The following is a 26179-nucleotide window of genomic DNA, read 5'->3' on the forward strand; positions in this document are numbered from 1 at the left end:
TAACTGTTATTATGACTAATATCATTAGCAGATAGGTAAAGACAATCAAACAAAATGGATTCTAAGTTCAACATCAATCCATAGGTATACGAGCTTTGTCGGTCTTGAGATAGCTCTCTACCTCTGATGTTGGTGGTGTCTCCTTCTCGAGGAGTCTTTGATGTTCATAGACAGGGATAGATTTCCATTTGCAGTTAGGTGCCTGATAACATCCCTTTCAGTGAGGTTCAAGAGTGTGTTTTATTTGATGCTCTTTCCAGTAAACAAAATCTCCAGGTAACAGTCAATGGTTTTTAAAATCTTTGTCTCATGGGAGCTTGCTGTGAAAGGGAGCAGTTACCAACTTGGCACTTTGTTGAAGTGACTCTATCAAACCTTGACAATAAGTATAAAATGTCTCCTTTCAGTAACGTCAGCTCATAAATTCCTTCATCTCAGCCTAAATGCACTGTGATGCATGAAGGAATACAAAAACTGAAAAATGGGAAACCAGGGAGCAAAGAAGTGGCCATTTCCCATAGTCCTGACTATTAATTTAATCTACAACCATTTTTCACCCATACAATATACCCTAGAAGTTTTCATCACTTATTTTACAATGTTTCTCATGTAATTTCAAATCTTTTGAGGTGTTCCAGGGGCCCTCTGGAACATCACAAAGTTATTTCTACATATATTGAGGTTTTAATCCTTAAAACCTCAATGTTGAATGAAAACTAAGAAGTAATCAATTAGCATTCTTTAGCTTGGACATTTTATAACCTCTAGAAATATTTTTCATAGATATAAAAGTCAATTATTCACAAGACTTATTTTTGTAAAACCCAGCTAAAATAAAGAAATGTCTATTTTACTTAAATAACAAACTTAAGCTAGCTTTTATTTATTAAGGATTACTATTAGATCATGTGAACTTAAAAAACATTTGAATTTGTTTCTATATTTCTTGGAATTTTAGAATATCTAATGTTTACAACCAGTTTCCTTTAAATTGATTTTAATAATACTATCCAGAGGTAGAAAATTATCTTACATTCACAGCATACACATACAGACATACACAGACAAACACAGAGAACAATTGGATTCAAATTTAGTTTTGGAGGCCTTTTACAATTTATATCTGTACTTGACAAGTCAGGTTCCAAATAACCTTCCCCCTTTTAAAATAAAGACAGCAATTTTTAATCCCTCAAAGAATTGGGTTGACACCTAAATGACATCATAGGTTAATCCATTTATCTAAATCCTCTTTGTGAAGCTTTGAGAGACCAATTAAATATGTTTTCCATTCATTCTGCCTAATTTTATAGCTGGCTTTTTCTAATCGTGTGCACAAAAAATTAATATAGAAGTATCAAAGTATCCTCATCTTGGCCAAGTTTGTATTAATGGGAAGCTGACACCTCATGGGACTTGTCAGCCTCAGAGGCGCAATTTCCCATGTTAATTTTGAGATCTGTAGAGTCTGAACAAACTTCCAGAGAAAACCAGCCCTTCCCTGCACGTCTCTGGACAAACTAAATGCAGCAGATATCCTTACAGGACTGCTTTGGTCCTAGAGAAAATTTTCCCCATGAAGATTCTTAGGTGACCTAAGTATACCAGAGAAAGGGCCAGCAAGAGCTTACCGGATACCGCAGGAACTGTGACTCTTTGCAAGGCATGGGTCTCTCTCAGGCGGCCCCTCTCCCAGGTTAAACCTTTTCCAGAGTTCCCTGCCCTTCTCCCTGGGCTCCTATGCCTTCCTTGGATCAGCTGTGCTGCTACACTTGACAACTCCCAGTATCCACCTCTGCCAATCTGGATTTAGGGATCTAAACAACTGTTGTCATGCCACTGGCTATTTGGATTGGGGAAGCAAGTGTCCTTCTCTTTTGGAACTAAAGAGATTCAGTCTCTCATTTAACCTGCAAAGATTTTGTTTAGACTTTCAGTAAGCAATCCAATTAAAAAGCCAAAATTAAAGCAGCAATCCATTTTTCCCCCTTTCCCTGGGTTATCTCAACCCTTACCTACCTCAAGGACTTTCTAAGAACAGCGCAAAGTCATGGCCTGCTACTTAAAGAAAAGAGCTCCAGAATTCCAAGAGAAGTTGACCCTAATTCACCTGATGCAAAGCGGGGAGCCATTGGGGCACCATGGGCCCTTGCTTGTATCTAGTAGCAGGTCCAGGTCTTCAGGGTGGTCCTGGGTGGGAATCCTGAGGACTACATCAAGTAAATGTCATTGTAAGAAATGTCCAAACCTGTAGAGAATTTTTATAGAAGTTCATCTGAGCCGAACTGACAACATAGAAGCAAGATATCAAATGCTCTCTGGCAGAACTGCTTTTTTTAATTGCAATAGTTTTATATTTATTTTAATGAGTATTAAAAAAATATATTTGGTAAATCTAATCTGTACTTAAATTACTGCATAGGATGAGGCTAACATATATATTTAAATTTTTTTCTAAGTTAAATTTTCTAAGTTTAGACTAATACACAAATGACCAACGTGTAAGGAATACTAGGTTAAGATGAACTGGTTTTGTTGATTCTATACTAGATAGGTCTCAGATCAGGACCCTAATGGCTATTTTGAGGTTCCCTTGCAAGGCTCAGGAGAAGGCCCTGCCACAGTGATGTGCTGGCTGACAGAACAAGAGATTGATCACCAAGGCCGACAGAGCTGGACTGGACAGAGAAGTAGTTTTCACTTGCTGCAAAATCTTAGGGAAGCAGATTACTCCTAGAGTTAATAGGTATCTAACCAACTTACTACCCAAGAAGTTCATTTTCACATGAAACAAGTCCGAAGCCTTCAGTTTTCTGTTTTCCATACAAGTCTCAGTTCCTGTTGGCACAGGGACCGGTGATAGCATCATGCAAACACAGGATTTGGATAGACTCCCCAAATTCTCTTATTCTTGTTATTATTTGTTATTATTTGACTGATTATTAGTTTAGGGTTGATAGAAAAGAGCTGGTATTGTTCCTGCAGATGGTGTGTCTTTAAAAGTCCTGAATGAACCTGAGTTCACTGCCCCCAATCTGAAGGACAATAAAAGACACAACCAGAATTTCCATTCTTCGGAACACGGGAGTTGGCAATGAAAGAACTTGCTAGTGTAGATAAAGAAAAATATCATCAAACCATCAGGCAGAAGTCACAGTGCCTTAGGATCCTTTCCTTCTTTGACCTTCTATGAAAGGTATCAAAGGCATTATGCAGTGATAGTTGAGAGATAATGGAAAGGGAAAAGGTTTTTGAATATAATGGGGGTGTTGAGCAGTAGAAAGGCCAGAATCTTAAGGCCCACTTTGATTCCCTTCCTTTTTAAAACAACATTTCCTTTTCTCTTTTCCCAATCCTTGTGTTCTTTTCCCAGAATTCTCGCTATCAGACCTACCAACGCATGTGGAATTACATGTATTCCAAGCAGCCAAGTGTGTTTGTGAAGAGCACGGAAGAGGGAATCGCCAGGGTGTTGAATTCCAACTATGCCTTCCTTCTGGAGTCCACCATGAATGAGTATTACCGGCAGCGAAACTGCAACCTCACTCAGATTGGGGGCCTACTGGACACCAAGGGCTATGGAATTGGCATGCCAGTCGGTATGCAGAGCAATAGCCTCCTTGGGTAGCTTCACGCAGGCAGAATCAGAGTAGCTAGAACCACTGAATGCAGCAGTGAACTCAACAACCTTTGTTTCTAGAACCAGTTTAAAAGAGACTTTAGGCAGGCATTGTTGAGGTTAAAAAAAAAAAAGAAGCAAACCCACATACTTCCACTAATCAGTGATCAGTTCTCATTCCTTAATTATTGAAGGGTTAATTGATTAGTTATTAGTTGGTTAATTATTAAAGGGCCTGTTGATGCCCTTGGTGGATTCTTTAGGCCTTTTGTTTTCCCCTCTGCTGCTTTCTGCCCTTTGGCCATTTCTCTGTCTATTAATAATATCTCTATTAGCAGTAGAAAGGAAGAGGAAAAGATGGTGAAACTCAAATGAATTAATTTTGCTATTAGCGTCCCTGGTGAAAGTTTTACTACAAAGTAGGGCTGACGTGATTGTATGAGATGGCTTTCAAATCATTTGTGGCTCTCACTGATGTACCTACTCTAAATCAGGGTACATAATTGAGAATGGGTGGTAAAGCTCTGGTATTTAGCTTGCTGACTGTGTGCCATCTGGTTTGTTGTAAGAAGGTAGAGATGTTTGGCTTCCAGAAAGGTGTCCAAGCTATACTTTCTAAAGGATATTTGTGCTTTGGGCCTTCCCCTGCTGACAGTACCTCTTCCAGAAGGTGAGGGGGAATACTTTTAGCTGCTTGTTGTGATTGTGGAGGGGATCCAAAAATGTTCCCCAAGTGATTTAGATATGTACTCTTCCCAACACACCACTGAGAGCCATGTTGTATAGGGCTGACTTCATACAAGGCTGTCCTCATAGGAGGCAGCAGAGGAAGAAGCAGGAAGTGAGGCCACCAGATCATGTGGGGAAATTGATATGTAGTATGTACATTTTTGCTGTTATCTTACACATCCCTTCTTTTGATTTTTATCTAACTCAGAGCTCTATAAATAATAGGCTTCACTTAGACCTGTGAAGTGTGAAGAACATTAATTTGAAGTCAGGCAGAACTGGGAATGCATCCTGGTTACTGGCTGTGGGAACTTGTTTAGGATATTTAAGCTCTCTGAATCTGTTATCTCATTTGTAAAATTAGGTTTCTAATACCTACCCCATAGGATTATTGAGAAAGTTAAATTTAATAATCTTGTCAGGTAACTTGCCACAGTGTCTCTTACTTAGCCTGTTTTGGGGAACATTGGTGCCCTCTCCATCTTTCTCATAGTTACCTATGTTATATGAGAAAAGCAGATGACTTCTTAAAGACTGATCAGAAATCAAACCAATGAACATAGGTGTTAGTATGGTTCATCCTTGAACTCTGTAAACTCTAAACTGGAGGCCTCACTCAAGACAATCACAAACTTGCATACTCTTCACTTACCATTAAATTTAATTGATGCTCATTAATATTGCAGATTATAGGCCTCTTGGAGAGATGTATTGGCTAACATTTTATTTCAAGATGGTGGAGTGAACCACAAAATGATAATAATCTAGCATTAAACCAAATTTAACTCAAATATACTTCAAAAGTTTTCATGGAACAAACCAATAGAGAGTTGACATAAAGCAGATTGACTCTAGAAATTTTCTTTAATAACCAAAGAAACAAGGAGAGAAATGCATTTATTCTGTATATGACATAATTCTATTTTCACATGTGCTATCTTACTTGATCATCCCACTTTCAAGGTCCTTCCATTCGAGAAGATAGAACTAAGATTCAGAGCCTCTAAATTACTTGTTCTAGGTCACAGAACAAGTAGAGAAGCAAACTGGGCTTGAGCCTAGGATGCCTGTCTCTAAATTTAGCACTTAGCTCACCAGACTATGTTGTCAGTGGGTCCTACCAGCTGGACAGAACAGGATAGGCAGGAAGGTAAGCTGTGGACTAGTTCAGGTTCTCACATCAGGCTGGAAAGAGCATTTCACAGTCCACTGATATGATAGAATTTAGGTTCAACTGAGGTTATGTCCAGGAAATTCAAGCATGTGTGTCATTCTTAAGCTGTAGGTTAAGGGGATAACTATAGAACAAGCAATGTTGGTGGACTTAGGAAAATTAAGAGAAACAGAACAAAGAGTGTGATGGAAAATCAGTCAGGTGGTTTAGGAACTAAATAAACAAACATGGAATATGCAGAATAATCCTTTCATGGGACTTCTGGTAGGCTATTGAGGTTGGCTTGAAAATGATTTGAAAACTACTTGAAATGCCTTATTGGGCTGGACAGTTGTCTCCAAAACTGGAATATTCTTTAGTCTACCACCTAACATCTTCTGTTAGTTCATATAGCCATTCACTGCAGATGTGTATTAAGTATCTACTATTCATGAGGTACTGTTGATGTTTACCCAATCAGTTACAAAGACATATTTGGTACTGCAGGCTTGGGGTTTGCATGCCCAGGCATAGTTGTACCTATAGTAAGGAAGACTCTATTTGTAGAGTCATGGCTGTCAGAATCCAAAAAGACCTGGGAGCTTATCTAGTTCCTTGCCTGTCAAAGTGCAGTCCATGGCCCAGCAGCAGGGCATCCCCTTGGAGCTTATTAGAAATGCAGACCCATTGAATCAGTCTACAGGTCAACAAAATCCCTAGGTAATTCCTATGCACATGGGAATTTGAGAGCACTAATCCACTTGTTCCAAGCTTCTGCTTGAATTTTTTTACCATAGCCTTTTTCCCCCTGGGATATCTGTCCACATCAAGCCTTCACAGAGCTTGGGCAAGAAAACCGGGCAGTTTAGTTGATTTCTAGCCTCTTGGAAGCTTTTTCTTAATGATCTCAGATCTGAGACTAGCTGGAGCATTGAGCTTTCCACAGTTTCAGTTAAGCCTGTTTTTGTGATTAAAACCAAATTCCAGAACCAAAGCTCCTTGACCAATGGATTCCATTAGAAAATTAAAAAAAAAAAAAATTGAACTGAACAGAAGCTTTCTGTCTGAGGAGGGAGGGAGGAGCAGTGTGAGCTGGGTGATGACTGGGACCATGGGTCTAGGGCACTTGGCAGGCAGCTATGAGGGTATAGGATGCCTGGTGACTGGATTCTCCACATAGAAAGAGGAGAGGAGCTCCCATCACACTCTTGGGTGCTTCTCTTCTCTCTCTCCCCGCCCCCGCCCCCCGCCTTCTCTCTCTCTCTCTCTCTCTCTCTCTCTCTCTCTCTCTCTCTCTCTCTCTCATTGGTGGCTTCTCAGGGTAAACAACTATTTGGTATAATGTAGTGAGAGTTAAAAATGCCTGAGAAATTAATTTAAATAAAGTAGAAAATAAACAACTGCCCAACTGAGGTTTCTGTCACATATTTCCCTTCTTGGCCTCCCGGATGGGAAGCTTTGCAACCAGCTTCTTGTATGTCAGTTAATGGATAGAAAGTGGTGGGACCCAGGTGGGAAGGCAGGGCGCCACCTGGAAAGCAGTCACTTCACCCATACTGGGGTCTTGGCCAGGGGATAAACATGCCAATCAGCATGAAGAGAAGGAAAGTAGAAATGCCTGAGGGCCCTGCATGAAGCCAGAATCCCTCTTCTCCACTAAGAGTCCTCAGACAGCATAGTAGAGAGCAGTGTTCCTACAGAGATCCCTACCCTGACCCCAGGTGCTACATCTAACACTCATCCCCTGAGGTGAAGGGGGCAGAGTAGTGAGGAGGTTTCCCTCGAAAGGAAGTAAAGTGATACATCAGAGGGCACTAACATCCTGTGTTCTGGGCTCTCCTGTGACCCCACAGGCTCAGTTTTCCGGGATGAATTTGATCTGGCCATTCTCCAGCTGCAGGAGAACAACCGCCTGGAAATTCTGAAGCGCAAATGGTGGGAAGGGGGGAAGTGCCCCAAGGAAGAAGATCACAGAGCCAAAGGTAAGGATGTTCAGGGCCTTCCCCTTCCTACCATAGAAGACCAAAGCAGCTTGTTTTTGGTATCCAAATTTCAGCTAGTGACTTCTAGGACACACTGAGAACAAGACTTGGAAGGAACTTAAGGCTAGGCTGGGACTTGCTGGGTGTCAGTCCTATCTCAGGGTCCTGGCGTATTGTAGATACCCAATGTCCACCTGGTTCACAAGTGCTAGAGATTGCCTCCACCATGTCTCCTGAATCCAGCCACCTCTTACCCCCAGCACCACCACTTACACCCTGGCTCATGCCTCGTTATCTCATGACTGTACAATTGAATAGCCTAGTTCCCTTTTTCCTATTCTTATCCCTCTACAGTGTATTCTCCACCAGTAGCCAGAGTGATTCTTTTTAAGATGCAAATAAGATTGCATCATTCCCCTGCACAAGCCTTCCAATGGTTTCCCATAACACTCAGAATTAAATTCAAGCTTTCTGGAACCTCAGACCCCTACCTATTCTGTTCCTTCCTCAACTTTGCCCTTTTCTTTCTGTTCCCCAAATCTCAGGCTGCTGCCACCTCAGGGCCTCTTCCTGGCCTCCTTAAGGAAGCTCCCTCAAAGAGATCTTCCCTCCCCACCCCATGCATCGCTCCCCATTACCCGACTCCTGCTTTATTTTTCTTTCCAACCTCACCACTATCTGATATTATATTTTCCATTCATTTATTTGTTTATTCCCACCTCCTCTACCAAAATGTCAACTTTCATGAGGTCAGAGTTCGTCTTCTTCACAGGCTTGTCCTTAGGGCGTGGAACATGGATATTTTATTGAATGAATGAATAAATGAATGAATGAATGAATGAATGAATATTAAATCAGGCTGACAAAAAAGCAGACACTGACAGGTGTTGTTGAATGTCCCTGAGCACCCAGGATTTTCTACAGGGGGAAAACATATCCTGGCTTGCCCAGGGTGGTCCTGTATTACATCTGTTACAGATCAGTTAATGCCTGTTAGCTCTTTTTAGAGCCCTCTTCATTCTCAAAATACTCTGTTTTGGACAATAAATCATATAGATTGCCCTAGTACTCCACTGTTGCCTTGCTAAAATATGCAACAAATTTACTATTACATGTTCTCCTCTAAGCAGGTAGCTGAGGAGTAAAATTAATAATACTATGTGCTTCCCTCCCTGCTCATGAATAATTCTCCATGATGAGACAGTGAATGAGTGACTTTGTGTTTCTAAGCATGGATTTCCATCCGGGAAGGAGAGGTCTCAGGAATATGGACCTATGTGGGCCGACCCTTTGTAATTTAGAGGAAATGCTGCCCTTCTCATCGCAGGAACCCAGTGAGGCCACACATTTCTTGGTTCTCCATTCCCCAAAGGTCAAGTGTGGAGGACGGTAACTCAGACCAAAAAAAGGATGGGGAAGGTACAGAGAAAAGTACCAGGAAACTTTTGTGGATTGAATAGAATGAAATTCTATTTTTGGATAGAAAAGACCCTAGATCCTTCTTTTGATGGATGAGGGAAGCAGGAGAAATGTCCTAAATAGGCAGGGAGGGTGGAGAGAGGGTGCTGCAGATAATAAGCACCTTGAGGAAAAGTGTGGAGACAGAAATTAATGCAGTGGGCAGGGCTGTGCACAGGGACTGCAGGTGGTGCACATGGAGCAGAAAAAGATTCCCATGAAAAGAGGTAGGCTGCCTGGAGAGTTTATACTAGGGAAGGTATAGGTAGCAAAATGCTCCTTCATAAGCCCCTCCCCATAAAAAGACACATGAATTGAAAACAATCTAAATCTGACCAGGCCTGGAATAGTCAAAATAAAATGATATTATTAATAAGTTAATATATGTTAATGTTGTTCTGTGATAATGAATTTGAGAGTGGTGGGAAAGGGTGCGATTTTACCAAGGAGATGAGGGAAACAGTATTGGCTGTTGATTTGGAGCACTCTAAAGCAGAAATGGAAAAGTGTACCTGGGACTAAAAGCAAAGGACCTTGAATCCTTCTTCTGACGAATGTCTTAGTATAAGTCTCCCAGGAAGCCCTTGGTTCCCTCTATGTCTCGCTGTCTCACAGTAGGTCAGGTGCTTTCTTTGACTTTGGACAGGGCACTTAACATACTACATCACATTTCTTGGTATTCTCTGCCTGGATAATGGTACTTTAGACATGGACCCAGTCTCATTGCTTCTATGTCCCTAGCCTCCCCCCACCCCAGAGCCTTGCACATAATAGATACTCAGTAAATGTGGGATGTGTGATTAAAGCTACTGACTAATAGCTAGCAAAGCTACCAATTACTGCATTCTCCTGGTCCATGCTAAAGCGACTAATGAAACTGTGCTTGTAATTACTTTCCTGAGTAGCCTTTACTCCCACAGCTCTCCACACAATCCAGTTGTTCCTGATCCTGAATAGCCAACTGAACATATGCAGATGACAGAGGCTGGAGCAAAGCAGGAGGTATCCTAGAGCAAGGACTCAGAGCCTCAGAGTGGTGTAGGAAACCCCACAGGTCTACTTTGGTTCCCACCAAGCTGCCAGCTCAAGCTAGCTTCAAGCCTCCCTCCTCTCCTCCTTTCCCCAGCTTTCTTTTCCTTTGTAAACCTGATCTTGTTTGATCTCTTGGAACTGGTTTACCCTGGAGAGTCACTACTGAGTTGATCTCATCTCTCCAGTTTCCCTTTCATCCCTGACTGCTAAACCCAGCAACAAGTCCTTCCCTTTTATGCACTTATATACTTATTTGTGTTTATTTATATATGCTGCTAATTCTGTAGAGAAACAGTTGGTGAATAGTAAAATTGGCAAACACACAGAGATGGTGACATAGGATCTGAGTACCTTACAGTTTCCACTCAACGGACCTTGATTTAGATCATCTCTCTCCCATTTTAGATGTCATTTAAAATCCAATGGATTCCTTTTATCTTCCCTATCTGCTACTCTCCAAGAATGGAGTTCTTCAAACTTTTACCCCGTGTATACCTGTTTGTTCTGCTGAGAGCCACTAGTATGGTTCTCCTCCCTGAGGCAGTTTTGAGAGAATTCAAGATCATGGGCACTGGGTCAAATGGACTCCACTCCATAGACACTCCATAGACAGATAAATATATATATATATATATATATAACAAAAGGTCCTTGAGCCTTAGTCTCCTTCGGTGGAAAATAGAGGTAATAATAATAATGCCACCTTCCAGGGCTATTATGAATATTGAAGGTATTAAATCATGTTAAACACTCAGCACAGTGCCTGGCAGAAAGGAAACGAGTGCTAATTTTATTCTAAAATCTAGTCCTAAAGGAACAATAAGCCACAATGAGAGGTCTAAATAGTATCCACCAGCCACAAGTGTACCTATCCATCCTGTTCTCCTGAAGGCTAGATAGCTCTTCTAAAATCAACACTTAGGGCATTTATTTTTGTGTCTTTTGATATCTGTCTCTCATGAACTATGAGGAACTCAAGGACAGGGATTGTGTCTTATTTATTTTTGTATCCCAGTGACCAGCATATTATCTGACATCAGTATTTAGTGAAAGGATAAACAATGAATAAATGAATGAGCAAGCTTCTCAAGGACCTTCAGCCTGGTACCATTTCCACCCTCATTTTATGTCTGATTCCTCCCACACAGTAACGCTGACACCCCAGGTTTTGGCATAGAAAGTATTTACATAGTCCCCATTGCATCTAACAAACACTGTGAACATCAGGCACTGTGCTAGACTCTAAGATGATGAAAAGGAGTAAGACAGGGCCCTGCCCTAAAGAGGTTTAGAACCTAGAGAGTGGCACAAATAGTCTTTATAATGGTTGCACTACGGGACTGCTTTAATAGAGCTATAAAGTGTTATGAAGCCCAGAGGAAGAAGTGATTAATTCTGAGCAAAAGTCAGGGAGGGCTTTACAGAGATGTTTGGCCTGGACCTTGAAGCATTTATCAAGAGTCAGTGTTTTAGGATGCTATGGAGCATAGTTGTTATACTCAGAAATTGGTTTGGGTAAGTAGAATGAGATCGGAGCTAGGAGGGCATTAAAAACTGAGTAAAGACATTTGGACTTCAAACCAATATGTCTCAGACTTTCTCATGGAAGGGATTAATAGCAGAGGAGACCAAGCATGCACTCTTAGTATCTAGCAACATAATCTAAAGCAGCCCACCATGCTTGTACTGTTTTGTCCTAAAAACATGTGAATTTTGCATCTCACAACATAATATAGGCATGTTTATTTAATGTAAAAATGTCTTTGCACCTAAATTGGAAGTAAAATCAGCATCCCAAGAAGATGCCCTATAAACATCCCAGAGTTTTGCATATGCTTTGGCACATTAACACCATACTGGACCAGGTTTGAGGGTATTGGCTACAGACTTCAAAGGTTCTGTCTGGGGTGAGATGTGGCATGATGAAAGCAGGTGTTGTGGGATAGAATTCTGAGCTTTTAGTGGCATTCATGGTCCCATGGGACAGTTGTTGCCTCAGGAAAAATAGAGTCAAATTGGCTTTCAGTCTAAAAGAAGTCGTATGAATAATATCAGAAACAATGTTCTTAGAAGTCAAGATGTTCGATTTGCTGGAAAAGTATTTTAGAATACAGAAGACTAATACTTTAAGGAAGCTTGGCATAAAGTTGACACTAGAAGACAGACAGTGAAAAAATAATAGAAAAGGCAGGCTACCTTGTCTGAAAACCAGTTACTAAAAGGATGCCCTGGCTGGGGCAGAGAGTTTCTGAGTTAGAAAGGACACGTGAAGGTGGTGAATCCCTGAAAAGAAGACTTGTGCCCCGCTCAGAAGTGGAGAGTATTGGATATGACTCTTAGACTAGTTGGGGATTCCAACAGATATAAGATTTTTGCTTGCTTCTGGAGCTTGTCAAGCTTCAGAAATATGAATCGTGTCCTGGTGGATTTAGGGCATGAGAGATGGCACCTGGGGATGAGGGTGGGGAGTGCCCAGTAATAGGTCTGCATTTTCCTGGGCCCCAGATAAGAATATTGGAAATCTAAGTGGAATCCAGCATTAAGACCAGATACCTAACCCCACCCCCATGCCATGACACATAATTTCCTTTCCAGCCTAGACTTGAAAAACATCCTGGGCTGAAGGGAAAGCAGAGAAACGTTGCACTTAACTAAATTTAAAACTGAAATGACTGAGAATTCTCTATGTTTTGGGCAATCAAATAGGAATTTGGGGAAGAAATTAGGTACATTTATAGAAAAACTGTTATCATTTTTACAGAGTGGTTGGCTTTGGAAATTATTCCCCATTCCAGAGATTTAGGAAGACTAAACTGATAGCAGAGTTCAGGATGGATGGAAAGGGGAGACAGACAGAAAGTTCAGGCTCCCAGGGAAAATGGAAAGGAGTGAACAAAATCCAATTTGCATTTGGGGGCCAAATGTTCCCTGGCATGGAGAAGAGAACCAAGCAGATGAAAAGGGATAATAAACCGTGGAAGGGATAATAAACTCAGGTCCCAGTGCTTCAGAAGATGCTAGGGTTCTATCAATCAGCCAATGTTAACTTGCTTCTCTGTGATCATCCTTTGGAACAAGAGGGTGAGTTGTATTAATAAGCAGTGATGTCCAAGAGGGGCTGTCTGGGAGATGTACAAATTACCGTAAGAGCCAGGTATTCTGCTCCTATCCTAGCCATAACAGCTAGTGCTAGTTTAATAACAGCTAGTGCTAGTTTAATTTCTGCCATGGCTGAAGCCCAAAGAAACATTACTGAGATGGGCTGAAAGGCTTCCTGGCCAAGCGAAGGTCCATGTGACCTCCTTCAAGCCAAAGAGAAACACTCTCCTGGAATGAGAGGCACCATTGCTTGGTTTCTCTCTGGGAAATTAGCCATCAGACTTACAGAATATAACTCATTGCTCAAGAGAATCCCTCCTGTGACAGAAGAACAGGACCAATATGACCCAAAATATCTCTTCATTTAAGTCTTCAAATAGTTGCCAAGAATGGAGCCACAGGAACATTTTTTTTTCCTCATGTCTCAAATCGAACAGAGCAGTTGTTTTAATTTGCTTTTTAAAGCTGCTTTCATGTGATCTTTCTCTCTTTAATTTGAATCAGTTAGCTTTCACATATGCCTAAAGGAAGGAGAAAAATATGGAACAGGTAAAAAGGATGGAGGTGAAGGGAAACTATGAGAGGGGTCCTGTTTTGGGAAACCTGAAAGTAAGAGTGGCTATAAGCACTTGGTTTTAGTTAGAAAGTACAAGACAATGTGTGGTGCCTAACATAATTCTTTTCTATTTTGTTATCCTATTAAAATACAAGAAATTTCAAAGAAGCGAGTTTGCTATCCCACTTCTAATCCAATGTTACAGTTCATGCATCATTTCCAAATTCCAGAGAAGAATCTTAACATTGGGATGATACCACCAATCTTGAGTCTTTTTGCCAGGTCTTACGTGGCTCCGGTGAGAACCACAGCATTACCCCTTTGTGTCTTCTTTTCCTATTTCTTTCCCTGCCTATAGCCCAGTGACCATCTATCTACCTTTATTCACAGCTTAAAAATGAAATGGCAGATCATATGGAAGACTGGAGAATTATGGAAGACGCAAGCTTCATTCCAAGCTGTTTTGTTTTTTTCTTTTTCTTTTCCAAAACACTTGTCTATTTATTTTCTCGCTCAACTCATGTATACATTATACATATACATACATATATTTATATGTATAATGTATATATATAGAGAGATAGATATATAGATATATATAGCTAACCATTCACAGATGCAAGCATTCCAATTCAAAAGGATTGGATTGCCAAAGGCTTTACAGAACAATTGCTAGACAAAAAAAATAGTCGGTGAATTCCAAGGAAATTAAATACCTTTATCTTGAAAAACCCCGAGCTCACAATCAAGCTTCAAAGAAATATAAATATATCACCAGGCTGTGAAAATCAGGGTCCCCTTTCCAGGGTAAAAAAAGAGGCAGTTGGCATTGACTCACAAAATCCTTAGAGAGCAGGAAGTTTGCTTGTCTGGCACAGCAAGGAATGAAAGTGTGAGACTTCTTAGCAAGAGTAGGGGTGAGTGATGCAGGGTGCGGTGGCGGGGGAGGGGGTGGGAGAGGAATTCTGGGGACTTTTTCCTCTCTCTTTCTTCTTAGGAGGCCCAGCCTGATTATCCTGGTTCTCTGGATTCTCTGGGGAGAACCAAGGCTGGAAACCCAAATGTGGGAGTTTAGATAGTGTTCCAGATTGATGCTTGCAGAGGAAGCTACTCTTTAATCAAATCAGATTACTGCCAAGAGACGGAGAAACTCCAGGAGAGTGCCAGAAAGCATGATCAGGAACAGAGGCAAATAGTGACCAGTGTGCCTGCATCAAAGGCCAACAATTAAAACAGTGGCCCGACTTTGTTTGGAAACTGAGACAAGATTAAGTCAATAAATCATGATTTAAACATTTTATGTAATGTTCTCAAAGAGAGAAAGGAGATTTATCAGTGGAACTAATAGCCCCATGCTTAGGTCCCTCTTCCCAGTTACTCTGGGAATGGGGGTGTCCCAGGAATGAATTCAGTCATCAGAGTGCCAAGTTGAATTCTGCAGTCATGCTTGAGGGACCCAAGCTTCTGGAAGAGATGGTGTAGGGTACGGATCAGGGATCAGGCTCTGGCTTCAGTTTGAATCTGGCACTTCCCCTCACCAGCCATAGGACTCTGAGCAAGTTACCTGACTCTAAGACCTGAGTTTCTGTCAGTATGGGGGTAAGAGTAGAGCTGATTTCACAAGGCAACTAATAGGATTGAATTAAAATGTTTAGCATGATAACTTTGTTCATAGTAAACACTCATAAAAGGTGAGCTTGATTTTTATAAAGAGCATTAGCCAGGAAGTCAGATATATCTAGATTTCACATCTTAGGTGTGAAAAGTTGGGCAACTTACTTAAGTTCTCTGAATTTTCATTTCTTTAACTGTAAAATTCAGATGATAGTCCTTCTTTACAGAGTTTTAATGATAATTGAATGAGATAGGAAATGTTTTAAAAAATGAAGTGCTTGAACTCATATTTTGATAAATTATAAAGTGCCTCTCCCATAACTTGTTTTGATAAATTGCAAAATTTATCAAATGCCTCTTCCATCCCTCTTTTATTTTGTGTTCCTTTCCTATTCCTCTCCATCACTGTCTCCAGAATCTGCTAGATCAACAGATGTCACAGTGAATGAAAGAAGAAATGGCAAGCTTACTATTTCATAGTTCTCAGCAGGACAAACATGATATGATGAGTTACTTTATATTTCCTAGGAAGACCATACAGGTCAGCTCACACATAGGCTTGTGAAGTTGCTATTTACAACAAATAAGTCTGTGGAGATGGGACTAAAACTGGAGGGCAACTGAGTCTGGGCTCAGCCAATAGACCAACACAGGAGTTGGGATATTTAGAATAAGCGTTTATTGTCAGAACACCAGTGATCTGAGAAGGCAGCAGGTTAACACCTTCCGAAAGTGCCTTGCCTTCTCAGTCTAGCTTAGGGACTTTAGGAGAAAATCTGGGCATTATTCCAGGAGTTACATGATAGTTACAGGGCGGGGAGGCGTTCTGTTGTGCTTCATAGAGCCGTTCCTCTGGCAACATGGTCCTCTGGTGGTGTTAGCAACCCAGGAACAAAGATGGGAGTAGTCTGGAAAGAATGCTAGACCAGAAGGATTGTAAGTTTCTTTGTATGGCAGGGGATGATCCAAGCTCTGGGTCAAGCCACTGTGGACAATCTATTGTTAAGCTATAGGGCAAAGAAAAGTGAAGCTGGGATGCTGAGAAGGCTACTACAGGGGTCCCAACCAAGCCCTCCTTCAGGACCACTTAACATAGTTACACGATGTAGGTGAATGTGACTTCGAAATAGAAAGTGCTTGAAAGTCAGATTGGTCAAAACATTCATGTTCTTGTCAAATGTTTCCAGTGGTGAACATTGCACAGTGTTTTGGCACCTAGCATAGTCTCAGTTTGTGGAAACTCCTTGATGAGATTGTGGCACCATCTTTCCTCTCTGTTCACCTGCCTCAGTGGCTCTTGTGGCCTCTGTCTCTGCCTTCCAGGCTACAGCTACCTCTTCCTTGTTCAAAAAGAACTTTCCTATATCTCAGTCAAAAATTTTCACAGTACTACCTGGCAATATGCAAGGATTTTAAGGCCTGAGACATATGTGCTCCTGAATCCAAGAGGTGATTATTCACCAGTCAGAACTGCAGGTAGTGGAGATGGGTAGGTGGAGATTAAAATCTACTCAAAGGTACTACTTTCCAGGCTGCCATTCCCCTCTGCAGTTTTAGAAACAAAGTTATTCATTTTCATTTGTTAACTATCATTTGTGGGCAACCTGTGTATGACACCAAAGTATTTAACTAACCATGAGTTTGCAGGGAGAGTTCAATTCTGTTTCAATTAATACAGTTTTGTGTCTGGAGCATAGCTGAAGCTCAGAGACTCAAGTGTCGGGAGAAAATCCCAGTTTGAGAGCCATCTGTTTAGATGATTTCTGAATAAGGGAAGGGAAAGTGTGATTAGATGGCTCCCCTCTTATAGGTGCTGAAGCATATGTGAGTGCAGTGAGGGCCTGTGGTCGGGCTGGAGGGAGTCCACATCGAAGCCTGCTCTGTTGTGTGCTGTGGAAGGCATTTGACTTCTAGGAGAATGACTGATGACAGTGTTAAACAGAAATGCTGCACTCTCTTTACACTTGCTTCCCATTCCTCATGCCATCTGTTTCTCAGCTCTGACTCTGCCAGCAATCTATTCGTGCTTCCACTATCCAGTAAGTTCCTAAAGGCATGAGGGGTATAAAAGGCTTGCTCCTAAAATGAGGACACTACTCAGCCAAGAATCAGCATGCTGGAGCCAACGCCCATGCTTAACAAGCTGGGAAAGAAAGACTATAGGGTGTTTCAGTGATTCATGGTTTCCAGCAGCATCCTGTTGAAACTTTAAAACTTCAAGTCCTCCAGGAAGCTTTCCCTAATCTAATCAAAATTATACCAGCACAGATCACCTGTCTGCTTATAACCCTCTCCCGTGTCCTCACACCTGCCACATTGTGTGTTGTCCAGTCAATGTTATTCCTACTTTGGCCAGCTACTCAAGTACAGTCTGAGCCATCTGCCTCCGTAGCCAGGCTGGGAGCACTCAACAAGGGCTGTCACACTTTACTATTATTTCAAACAAAATTTAATTAGAAATGACTACATATCACAGTATGGATCCAAAGCTTATGATAATTCATGCTTCTACATCTGGTATGTCTTTATCCTTTCTTTCTGCTCATTCTTTTAACAAACATTTATTGGGCTCTTATTATAGTCCAGGCACCGTGATTGTGGAGTTACAGAGTTGAACAAAATGTGGATTTTCCTTGTGGAATTCACAGTCTGGAGGGGAGATCCAGATATATAAAATTAAATTAATGTATTATTTTATGCAGTTATTAGAGTACTACATGATGCATTATCAGTGAAACACAAAAGCAATATAATAGAGTTAGGTAACATCAGAGAAAATGGCCTGGAGAAAGTGACTCCGGAGCTCAATCTTAAAGGAGAGATTGAGGTTAGCCAGGTGTATGTCTGGGGATTGAGGATAGTTCCAGGCAGAGGTGCTAATAGGAGTAAAGGTACAGAAAGTAGGAGCAACAATGATGTATGCTGGGATCTGTAAACAGTTCTGTGTTACCAAGGATGTGTTACAGTTAGATTTTGCATTTCAGAAATATCACCCAGGCAACTATGTGGAGAGTAGAGTTGAGGAGAACACAGCTACAAGAAGGGAAGTCATTTTGGAGGATACTGCAAGAGACAATGGGGGCCTGAACTAGGGAAGTGGTAGGAGAGATAGAAATAAGGGTAAGAAATTGAAAAGTATTTTCAAGATAAAATCAACAAGATTTGGTAATAACCCAGTACATGGAGGAGAGGCAAGAGATCAAATGCAGGAAAATGAAGAAAGAATGTGCCTCACAGGTGATTGAGAAGATTGGAAGAGAGCAGAGAGCATTGATTTTATAAAAGCCAAGAAGGGGATGTGGTTGACAATGACAAGTGCTACAAGAGGTCATTTAAGCTCAGGACTGGAAATTTTCCAATAGTTTAGAAATAAAATGTTCTGTGATGAATATGGTGAGGGAAGCCTTAGTGGTACAAGACAAAATGGTATGAGATGAGGAGTGAATAGGAAAAACAAAAGTGAATTCAGAACATAAACATTTACTCTTTCAGATACCATAGACAAAATTACCTAGGGCCGAAAAGATTTTCCAGCATCCAAAATTATGTTTGATGTCTGAAGAAAATTATTAGTTTCAAAATTCAAAAAGAAAACTACAAAATTGAATTAAGACATGTTTAATTAAATATCTCCAAAAATGTGACATTGTTTCAACTTCCTTAATTTTTAAATTTAATATTCATAAAAACTTCATTACATTTAGAAACAATTTTTTGGTTAGATTTTTCTCATTTTGCACAATGATTGCTGAGAAATTACACCATTTATAAATTAACCATTTCTTGCCTTTCAATTACATCAGCAGCAAAAAATGTAAAAATGCATTTAACAGAAGATGTGGGTGCATTTCTTCAATTTGCTTTTATGTAAGGTGATAAGCATTTTAAGGGCTTTAAAATGTCTTAAAATAGTTGCGATATAGATAACGTTCAAAAAGCTTGGGAAGGAAAGAGAAAGGATGTTCACTAAACAGAGTTAGAGGGAGAAGAACTTTTTCCTTTAAGAAGTGTGTGTATGTGTATGTATGTGCTGAGGAAGAGAATCAGTGGGGAGGAAAAGATTGAGGAGAGTCAAGGTGGTGAGTGAGATAGGCAAAGAAAGACATGAAGAGGGGGCAGAACACCTCCTCTGCAGAAACACAAGAGAAGGTTGAGGCCCTTCAAAGGGATCCTAGTCTTTTTTTTTCTGTATCAGGCAGAACTATGCCAAAGTGGTAGGAGAGGCATATAGTACCTCAACAGTCATTTGGGAACTGTGTACCTGAGTAGGAGGGCATCCTTGGTCACTTACCATTCACTGGGGATATCCATTCGGCCTTTCTCCACAGGAGTCAGCTAGAGAAACTAGTTCATCTTCGATGCTCAGATGCACATCCCAATACCCCAGTTCTCACCACCCTTAAACCTGTGGCTGGAGCATCTGCCTGCACACCCCAGCCAGATCCTTGGTGCGTTCCCTCTTAAGTGTCCTTGCTGTCTCCCTCAGCCCCAAGGATCTTTATATTTCTATGTTCAAAAATCTTCTGCCAAAATTGTCTCAGGTTAAAAGGACGAGTTTTTAAATGAACCCCAAGCACCTTCTGCCTCGAAGATAGATCTACTCTAAAATCTACATGCCTCCCCTTAGAATTGAGTTTTAAAATAATAAAATAGAGGCTCTCATTCACATAGGTACTCCAGAGTTGACTCCATATACCTGCAGATCAGAGTGTATAGTCTGTTTGGCACAGTCATTATGTCAGCCCTTGGAGCTATGGTGGCAGATTATTATAGGCAGGCACTGCAGAGTTCTATGTTATTTTAAAACCAAAACAAAAAACTAGACATCCACTTGAGGCTTTGTGAGAGGAAACCCAAGGCATCCTGATATGCCTATTTAAGGCTCTTTTCCAGCTTTCTAAGGTGCAGAAAGTAGTCATATTTCTGCTCTGGAACCATGGCTCATTTCTTACTAATGTGTGAAGATGGCTTTCTTTAACACTAACATAGCAGCATGTCTGTCTCACAATGGTATTACTGATTGAACACTCAAATGCGTAAACATTCTGGAATAACACAAGACATAAGTGATTCTCTGGGCATCTTTCTGCATAAAAGATGCTTTTTAATTTATGATTGTGGCCCCCATGGAATCATGGGCTTGTGTGTTTATGACACTCTCCTATAGTGTGGGTTTCTTAAATACCAAAAACAGTACCTAGCTATCACATTTAAACTCAAGGTTTAACACTGTGGAAATGAAACAACCATATTATTCTACAAATAATTAGAGAGCATATACTATATGCCAAGTATCATGCTAGGCAATGAAGATCCAATCAGAAACTATGCTTGACTTCAAGTAACTTACAGTCATGTACAATGCTTCCAAAAATATCAACATGCAAACTAATTTTAGGCCTGGCTGCAAAAGAGTTACCTGTAAAATGTTTTTTAAAATACAGATTCCTGGGCCGCATGTCCAGAGATATGGATTCAATAGGTCTGGAGGAAGGACTAGAAATCTATTTTTCAAATTAGTATTTTAGTAATATGTTGACATAGATAGGTAAACATATTTTTCCTATCCATAATTTGTTTAAAACAATTGATCTATATTAGTAACATTAACTAAAATATGTATGAAACTGCTAGAATGTACAAGTATTTTGGTATCATGACCACATAGGCTAAATTAAAATTTTTCTGTGCCCTTTTCTAAAATGACCCTCACCTTCCACTCCGCAACACCTGTTTGGAAGCTTTTCACCAGTCTCCTCCACTTATGAGATCCCCTTCCCTTCTTTTACTCTGGCTGTGCTGCATTCTTTTCCAAAAGAATAGTTATATCTCTTCAAGGAATTTGTGTGCAGAACATCTACAATACTCAAGTTCTTGTCATTTAAGTGCCCTGTAGCATTTTTGGTATAATGATTATGTCTCCAGCTCTTTTACACAATTTTCTCTTACAGGACTAGGAATGGAGAATATTGGTGGAATCTTTGTGGTTCTTATTTGTGGCTTAATTGTGGCCATTTTTATGGCTATGCTGGAGTTTTTATGGACTCTCCGACACGCTGAAGCTACTGAGGTAAACCTCCGAAAGGGTATGACTTATAGTGTTGACAGAAGGGGCAAAGTTTACAGGCTCATGAACCTATAAAAGTAATTTCAGACAACCTGTGAAATCCCACATGAGTATGGAGCACCAACAGAACAGACCTGAGCACAGAAGATCTGGGTCAATGTTTTATCACTTGTTAATTATGCAGCCACAGAAAGGGCATTTAACTTCTGGGTTTCAGATTCTTCTATGAAACAGCCCAACAAATAAGTATGTGAAAAATGTTTTATGAACAACAAAGTCTTATACAACTATAATTTAAAATGTTATTGTAAAGAAAAATAGGCAAAAGTACCAGGTTACTAATGGAAACAATGCCTTTAGTTCTTCCATCTTAAAGTATGTTTTTTCCTTACAAGTAAAGATGCTTAGAGATATCCCAAATTCAGGTGAGCCCAAGCATTAGATCTTTCTTCTCAGGAATTGTAAATAAATTTAATTCCCAAACCTGTGGCTTAGAAATTGGGCTAATAAAAGTTTCACACAGAAACTTGAAGAGTCTGAGAAGATGACTTTATCCCATTCTACTTCCATTCTACCTCAGAAAAGGGGCAGAAATCCTTACATCCTAATTGCATTCCTTGGTTTTAAAATGCATTAGCCTCTATCTCATCTACCAATTCTGGATCTTCCTAAAACCTCCTTTACTAATTGATGCTGGATAAACAACTCCTAACAGTGCACAAGTGTACAGTGCCCTATATGTTTATGGAGTCCAGCCTTATATAGGGCCTCAATACCACACTGCCTGCCAGTCCTTTGATCCTTCAGCACTCAGCCTCTTCCTCATTTCCAACAGGACCTCATGCCATTATCTTCTCCTCATACCCCTTTGCTCCTTCATACATAGAGGTTAATTTTAACTTCCACATCACTGAGAAATCAAGAGTGACCAGTCCTAAATGAAAAACCCCACCTAAAAATTTACCCACAGCTAAAGCCACCCTTGTAGGTACAGCAGATGCTCCAGTCACCCTTCTATCTCTGCCTTTATCCATCTTTCCTCAGCTAATCTAGGATTAGCTTCTTTCTCCCCTTTAGTTTTTCTGCCTGCTCTCTCCCAAAAATCTAAAATTATACTCAAGTTTACTCTGTATTTTAAAATAATAGCAATATTACCATTGCTGTTGCCCTCTCTCTCTCCTTTCCCAAACCAATGTGATCTGCTTGCTTTAGTCTCCACTTCCTCACCTCCCATTCAGCCCTCAATCCAGGATTTCACCCCACCCCTGCACTGAAAGTTCTTGTCCCTATTAATGGACAGAACCAAAGAGAACACATTCGGCCTTATTGGACTTCGGTGTGTACCTTGACAAAGTGGACATTTTTTTTTTTTCAGATGCTCTCTTCTCATTTGCCTTGCCTGGCACCAAGCTCTTTCGGTTTCCCTTCTACTTCTCTCTACAGCTTTACTGGCTTTCTATCTTTGTGCAGTCCTTAAATGAGTGCTATTTACTTATTTCTTATACTTACTACTTATAGAAAGAAAGACCCAGTTCCAGTGCTCCTTCCCCTGTGAGACCTTCCCTAACTCCCCTGCCTTCTTCCCTGTGCTGGAAGAGTTGGTTATTCCTCCTCCTTTCCAACACCATTGTAACCTGTGCAAAGAGTACTTATACACTATGGTGCAATTAGGAACTATGTATTTTATCTTTTTATTCCCACTGTAAGCATGTGCTTAGTACATAGGTGATAGTCAATAAATACATGTTGTTACATTCTTCTCACATGTAATAAGTTAGGAAGGTGTGTTTTAGCTAATATAGTCATTATTAGAAGCAAAGAGAAGTCATGTGACTTGCTTTGAGTCTTTGCTATTTAAAAACAATAGTTTGTATAGAATCCAGGTCTCAATTCTTAACTTGGGCTATATTCTTTTAGGCGATATTACCTTTCTGTACCTGCTTCAAGTAGAGGATCTGTACACATTTGGTTACTCTCCCATGAGCTCACCTATAGTCTGAAGGTACCTTGAAATATTCAGTGAGGACTCCCAATAGCTAAAATGAAGAATAGGAGCTACATTAGCCAGTTAATAGGACTGGAAGACTGGAAGAAGGAACATAAAAGAGCAGGGGCTTATTCTGCCATCATGATCTGGGGAAGCATCCTTTCTAGCACAGGGTAGAGAACTAAACAGAGTATGCATGCTCTTTGGAGTAGATAAGCTTAGGTTCAAATTATGGGTCACGTATTTATTAGTCAAGTAATTTTCAGCAAGATATATAACCTCTGAACCTCTATTTCCACATCTGTGAAATGGATACAATAGTAGCAGAAGCTGTAGCAGTGTCAGTAGCAGTGGTAGCAGTCCAGGTTCATGATTCTTCATCCATAATTCTGAAACCTAAAAAGCTTGGAAAGTTTTATAAGTTTGATGCAAATACATTTGGCAACAAAACTTGAATTGGCATAAAACTAATGTTTATGGTCTTTACCTTACTCAGTGTGAAGGTACATACATTTTGCTACAGAAATATTAATATATTTGAATATAGGATCTGCCCTAGACTCCATAGGGTGTGATATGTAATTATTGTATTACCTTCCTAAAATCCAAGATATTCTGAAACACAGCTGGACCCAAGGGTTTCATATCAGGATATTGTGGATGTGTGGGGGTAGTGTTGCTGGGGCTTTTGTTCTAGTTATTAGAATGAATCATCTCAGCTCTAACTGGTTGAGTAAAAGAAATGAGAATCTGTAGCCTAAAAACAAAACGTTGGTGGAGATACGGTAGTTTTTTCTAATACTTGAAAGAATGACATACAGTAGAGGGGTTATTTATTTAGTGGGCTTCAGGGTCCAAATTTAACTAGTATCAATGGATGAAAATAATCAGGGAAAGGAATTGTTAACTCAGTAGATAGAAGCAGTATTTAACAGAAATGTGAAAAAATGGTAGAGCCTCTTTCCCATGCTCTTTGAAGGTGTTCAAACAAAGACTGGGCAACCAGTTGGCAGAGTTGTTGAACATGATGGTATAGAGGGCATATGAATATTAAATGGAAGGTGGGAGTGAGGAGATGATTTGAGAGGCCTTCATATAATCTCTACACTCAAGATTATATCATTCTGTGACACGGCCCCCTAAGCGTCCACCAGAAAAGGCCCGCAGGGGACCCATGGGGACTGGTTCTAAGAGGTTCGGCTGTAACTTCTTCGTTTTCTCTAGGTGTCCGTCTGCCAGGAGATGGTGACCGAGCTGCGCAGCATCATACTGTGTCAGGACAGTGTCCACTCCCGCCGGCGCAGCGCTGGGGTGCCGCCCCTCCGCCCACCTATCCCGGAGGAGCGACGACCCAGGGGCACAGCGACGCTCAGCAACGGCAAGCTGTGCGGAGCCGGGGAGCCCGACCAGCTGGCGCAGAGACTGGCCCAAGAGGCCGCCCTGGTGGCCCGCGGCTGCACACACATCCGGGTCTGCCCCGAGTGCCGCAGGTTTCAGGGCCTGCGGGCGCGGCCGTCGCCAGCCCGCAGCGAGGAGAGTCTGGAGTGGGAAAAAACCACCAACAGCAGCGAGCCTGAGTAGCCCTCACCGGACAGGATGCTCTGAGGCTAGATGGGGAGGCGGGAGGGCCGGGAGGGCCGGGAGGGCGCTGCTGTCTGTCCAGACCCCGGAATCGTACGGAGTCCACACTTCTCTCCGGATTTTGGATCCAGGAATTTTACAAAAGGATCAAAGAGCTGACGCCCCCAGCCAGAGTCAGCGCCCTGGTCCGGAAACTGAGTCCACCCAGGGACGTTGCACCCGAGTGGGGAAGGGACATTCTCCCTTCCGACCACAAAACCACAAGGACCCATCTTCAGTGGGCTTTTCCCTCCGGCCAAAATGATAGAATCTGGGGTGGGGTCCCTGCCCAGACAGGACCAATAAATTGGTAGAATCATCGGTGGAATTTCCCCTTAGGAGGGGGCCATTGTACCCTGGGTCTAGTTCTTACAGGGAAAAATAATAATAATTAATAATAATAATAATTAATAATAATAATAAACTCAACAGGGAAGTTTTTCTTTTCTGGATTTATATGTTTTTGTTAATTTTTTTCTTTTGTTTCCCCCTTTCTCTCCTTCCCCCCTTTTCTTCTTTGTAGTCTTCTCAATTCTATTCATTTATTTTGTTTATTTGGAGGGAGAGGCTGGGTTAGGGAATGGAAGTCTAAATAATACCTGATTCTTTTTCCTAAATTTTGGGACATGAGCGGCCAATGCATCAGATTTCAGGTGCTGAACTCTTTTTTCTGTGTGGTGACTGGGGGCATGAGTGTAGGAGAGGGTCTTGGGAAGAATAAGGTTGGGAGTCTCAAATAAAAGTCCATTAAAGTAATTTTTAAAATGCTAAAAACCAGTTAACTCATAGTTTACTCAAGACTTTGAAATTCCTGGGGTTTCAGGGGTTAATATGTCTTTTCTTTCTCTTTCCAATTTTCCTATTATTGGGTTTGATTTGATCTTTTCTGAATATGATCTCTGAAGAAAAGAGACAGGTCAGGAGAGCAGAGTGCACAATTTGGGCCCTTGTCTAAGAAACAGAGAGGGGAGATACAACTTCTCAAACTAGGGCCTTGGCTTCAGATGGAATGTGTTGTTCACAGAAGAGGAAGCAGGAGCCACCCTGTGTGTGGGGTGCACATTTTGTCAGTTGCATCTCTTTTTAAACAAACTCAATAGCTGCCTGTGAAGCCAGGCCCCAAGGCTATCATGGATTGGGTTATTTCTTGCTACCAGTCATGAGACCTGGGTGCAAGTGTGTGTGTGTGTGTGTGTGTGTGTGTGTGTGTGTGTGTGTGCTTATTAAATGGCAAGACCTTAATGAATCAAGAATTTGCCATGT

The 26179-nt window shown here is 41.0% G+C and overlaps 1 protein-coding gene across 1 annotated transcript in view; it reads left to right on the plus strand.

Moving 5' to 3' along the window:
• Window positions 1–25047, plus strand: part of GRIK4 (glutamate ionotropic receptor kainate type subunit 4) — a 307264-nt gene extending 282217 nt beyond the window's left edge. Inside the window, exons 17-20 of the mRNA XM_006925242.1 lie at window positions 3374–3599; window positions 7355–7483; window positions 21194–21312; window positions 24521–25047. Coding sequence (XP_006925304.1) covers window positions 3374–3599; window positions 7355–7483; window positions 21194–21312; window positions 24521–24877 — 831 coding nt within the window. The 3' untranslated portion in view covers window positions 24878–25047. The remainder of the gene's footprint in view (window positions 1–3373; window positions 3600–7354; window positions 7484–21193; window positions 21313–24520) is intronic.
• The last annotated feature ends 1132 nt before the right edge of the window (window positions 25048–26179 follow it).

This window comes from Pteropus alecto, unplaced genomic scaffold, assembly GCF_000325575.1.
Source record: "Pteropus alecto unplaced genomic scaffold, ASM32557v1 scaffold479, whole genome shotgun sequence".
Taxonomy (NCBI): Eukaryota; Metazoa; Chordata; class Mammalia; order Chiroptera; family Pteropodidae; genus Pteropus; species Pteropus alecto.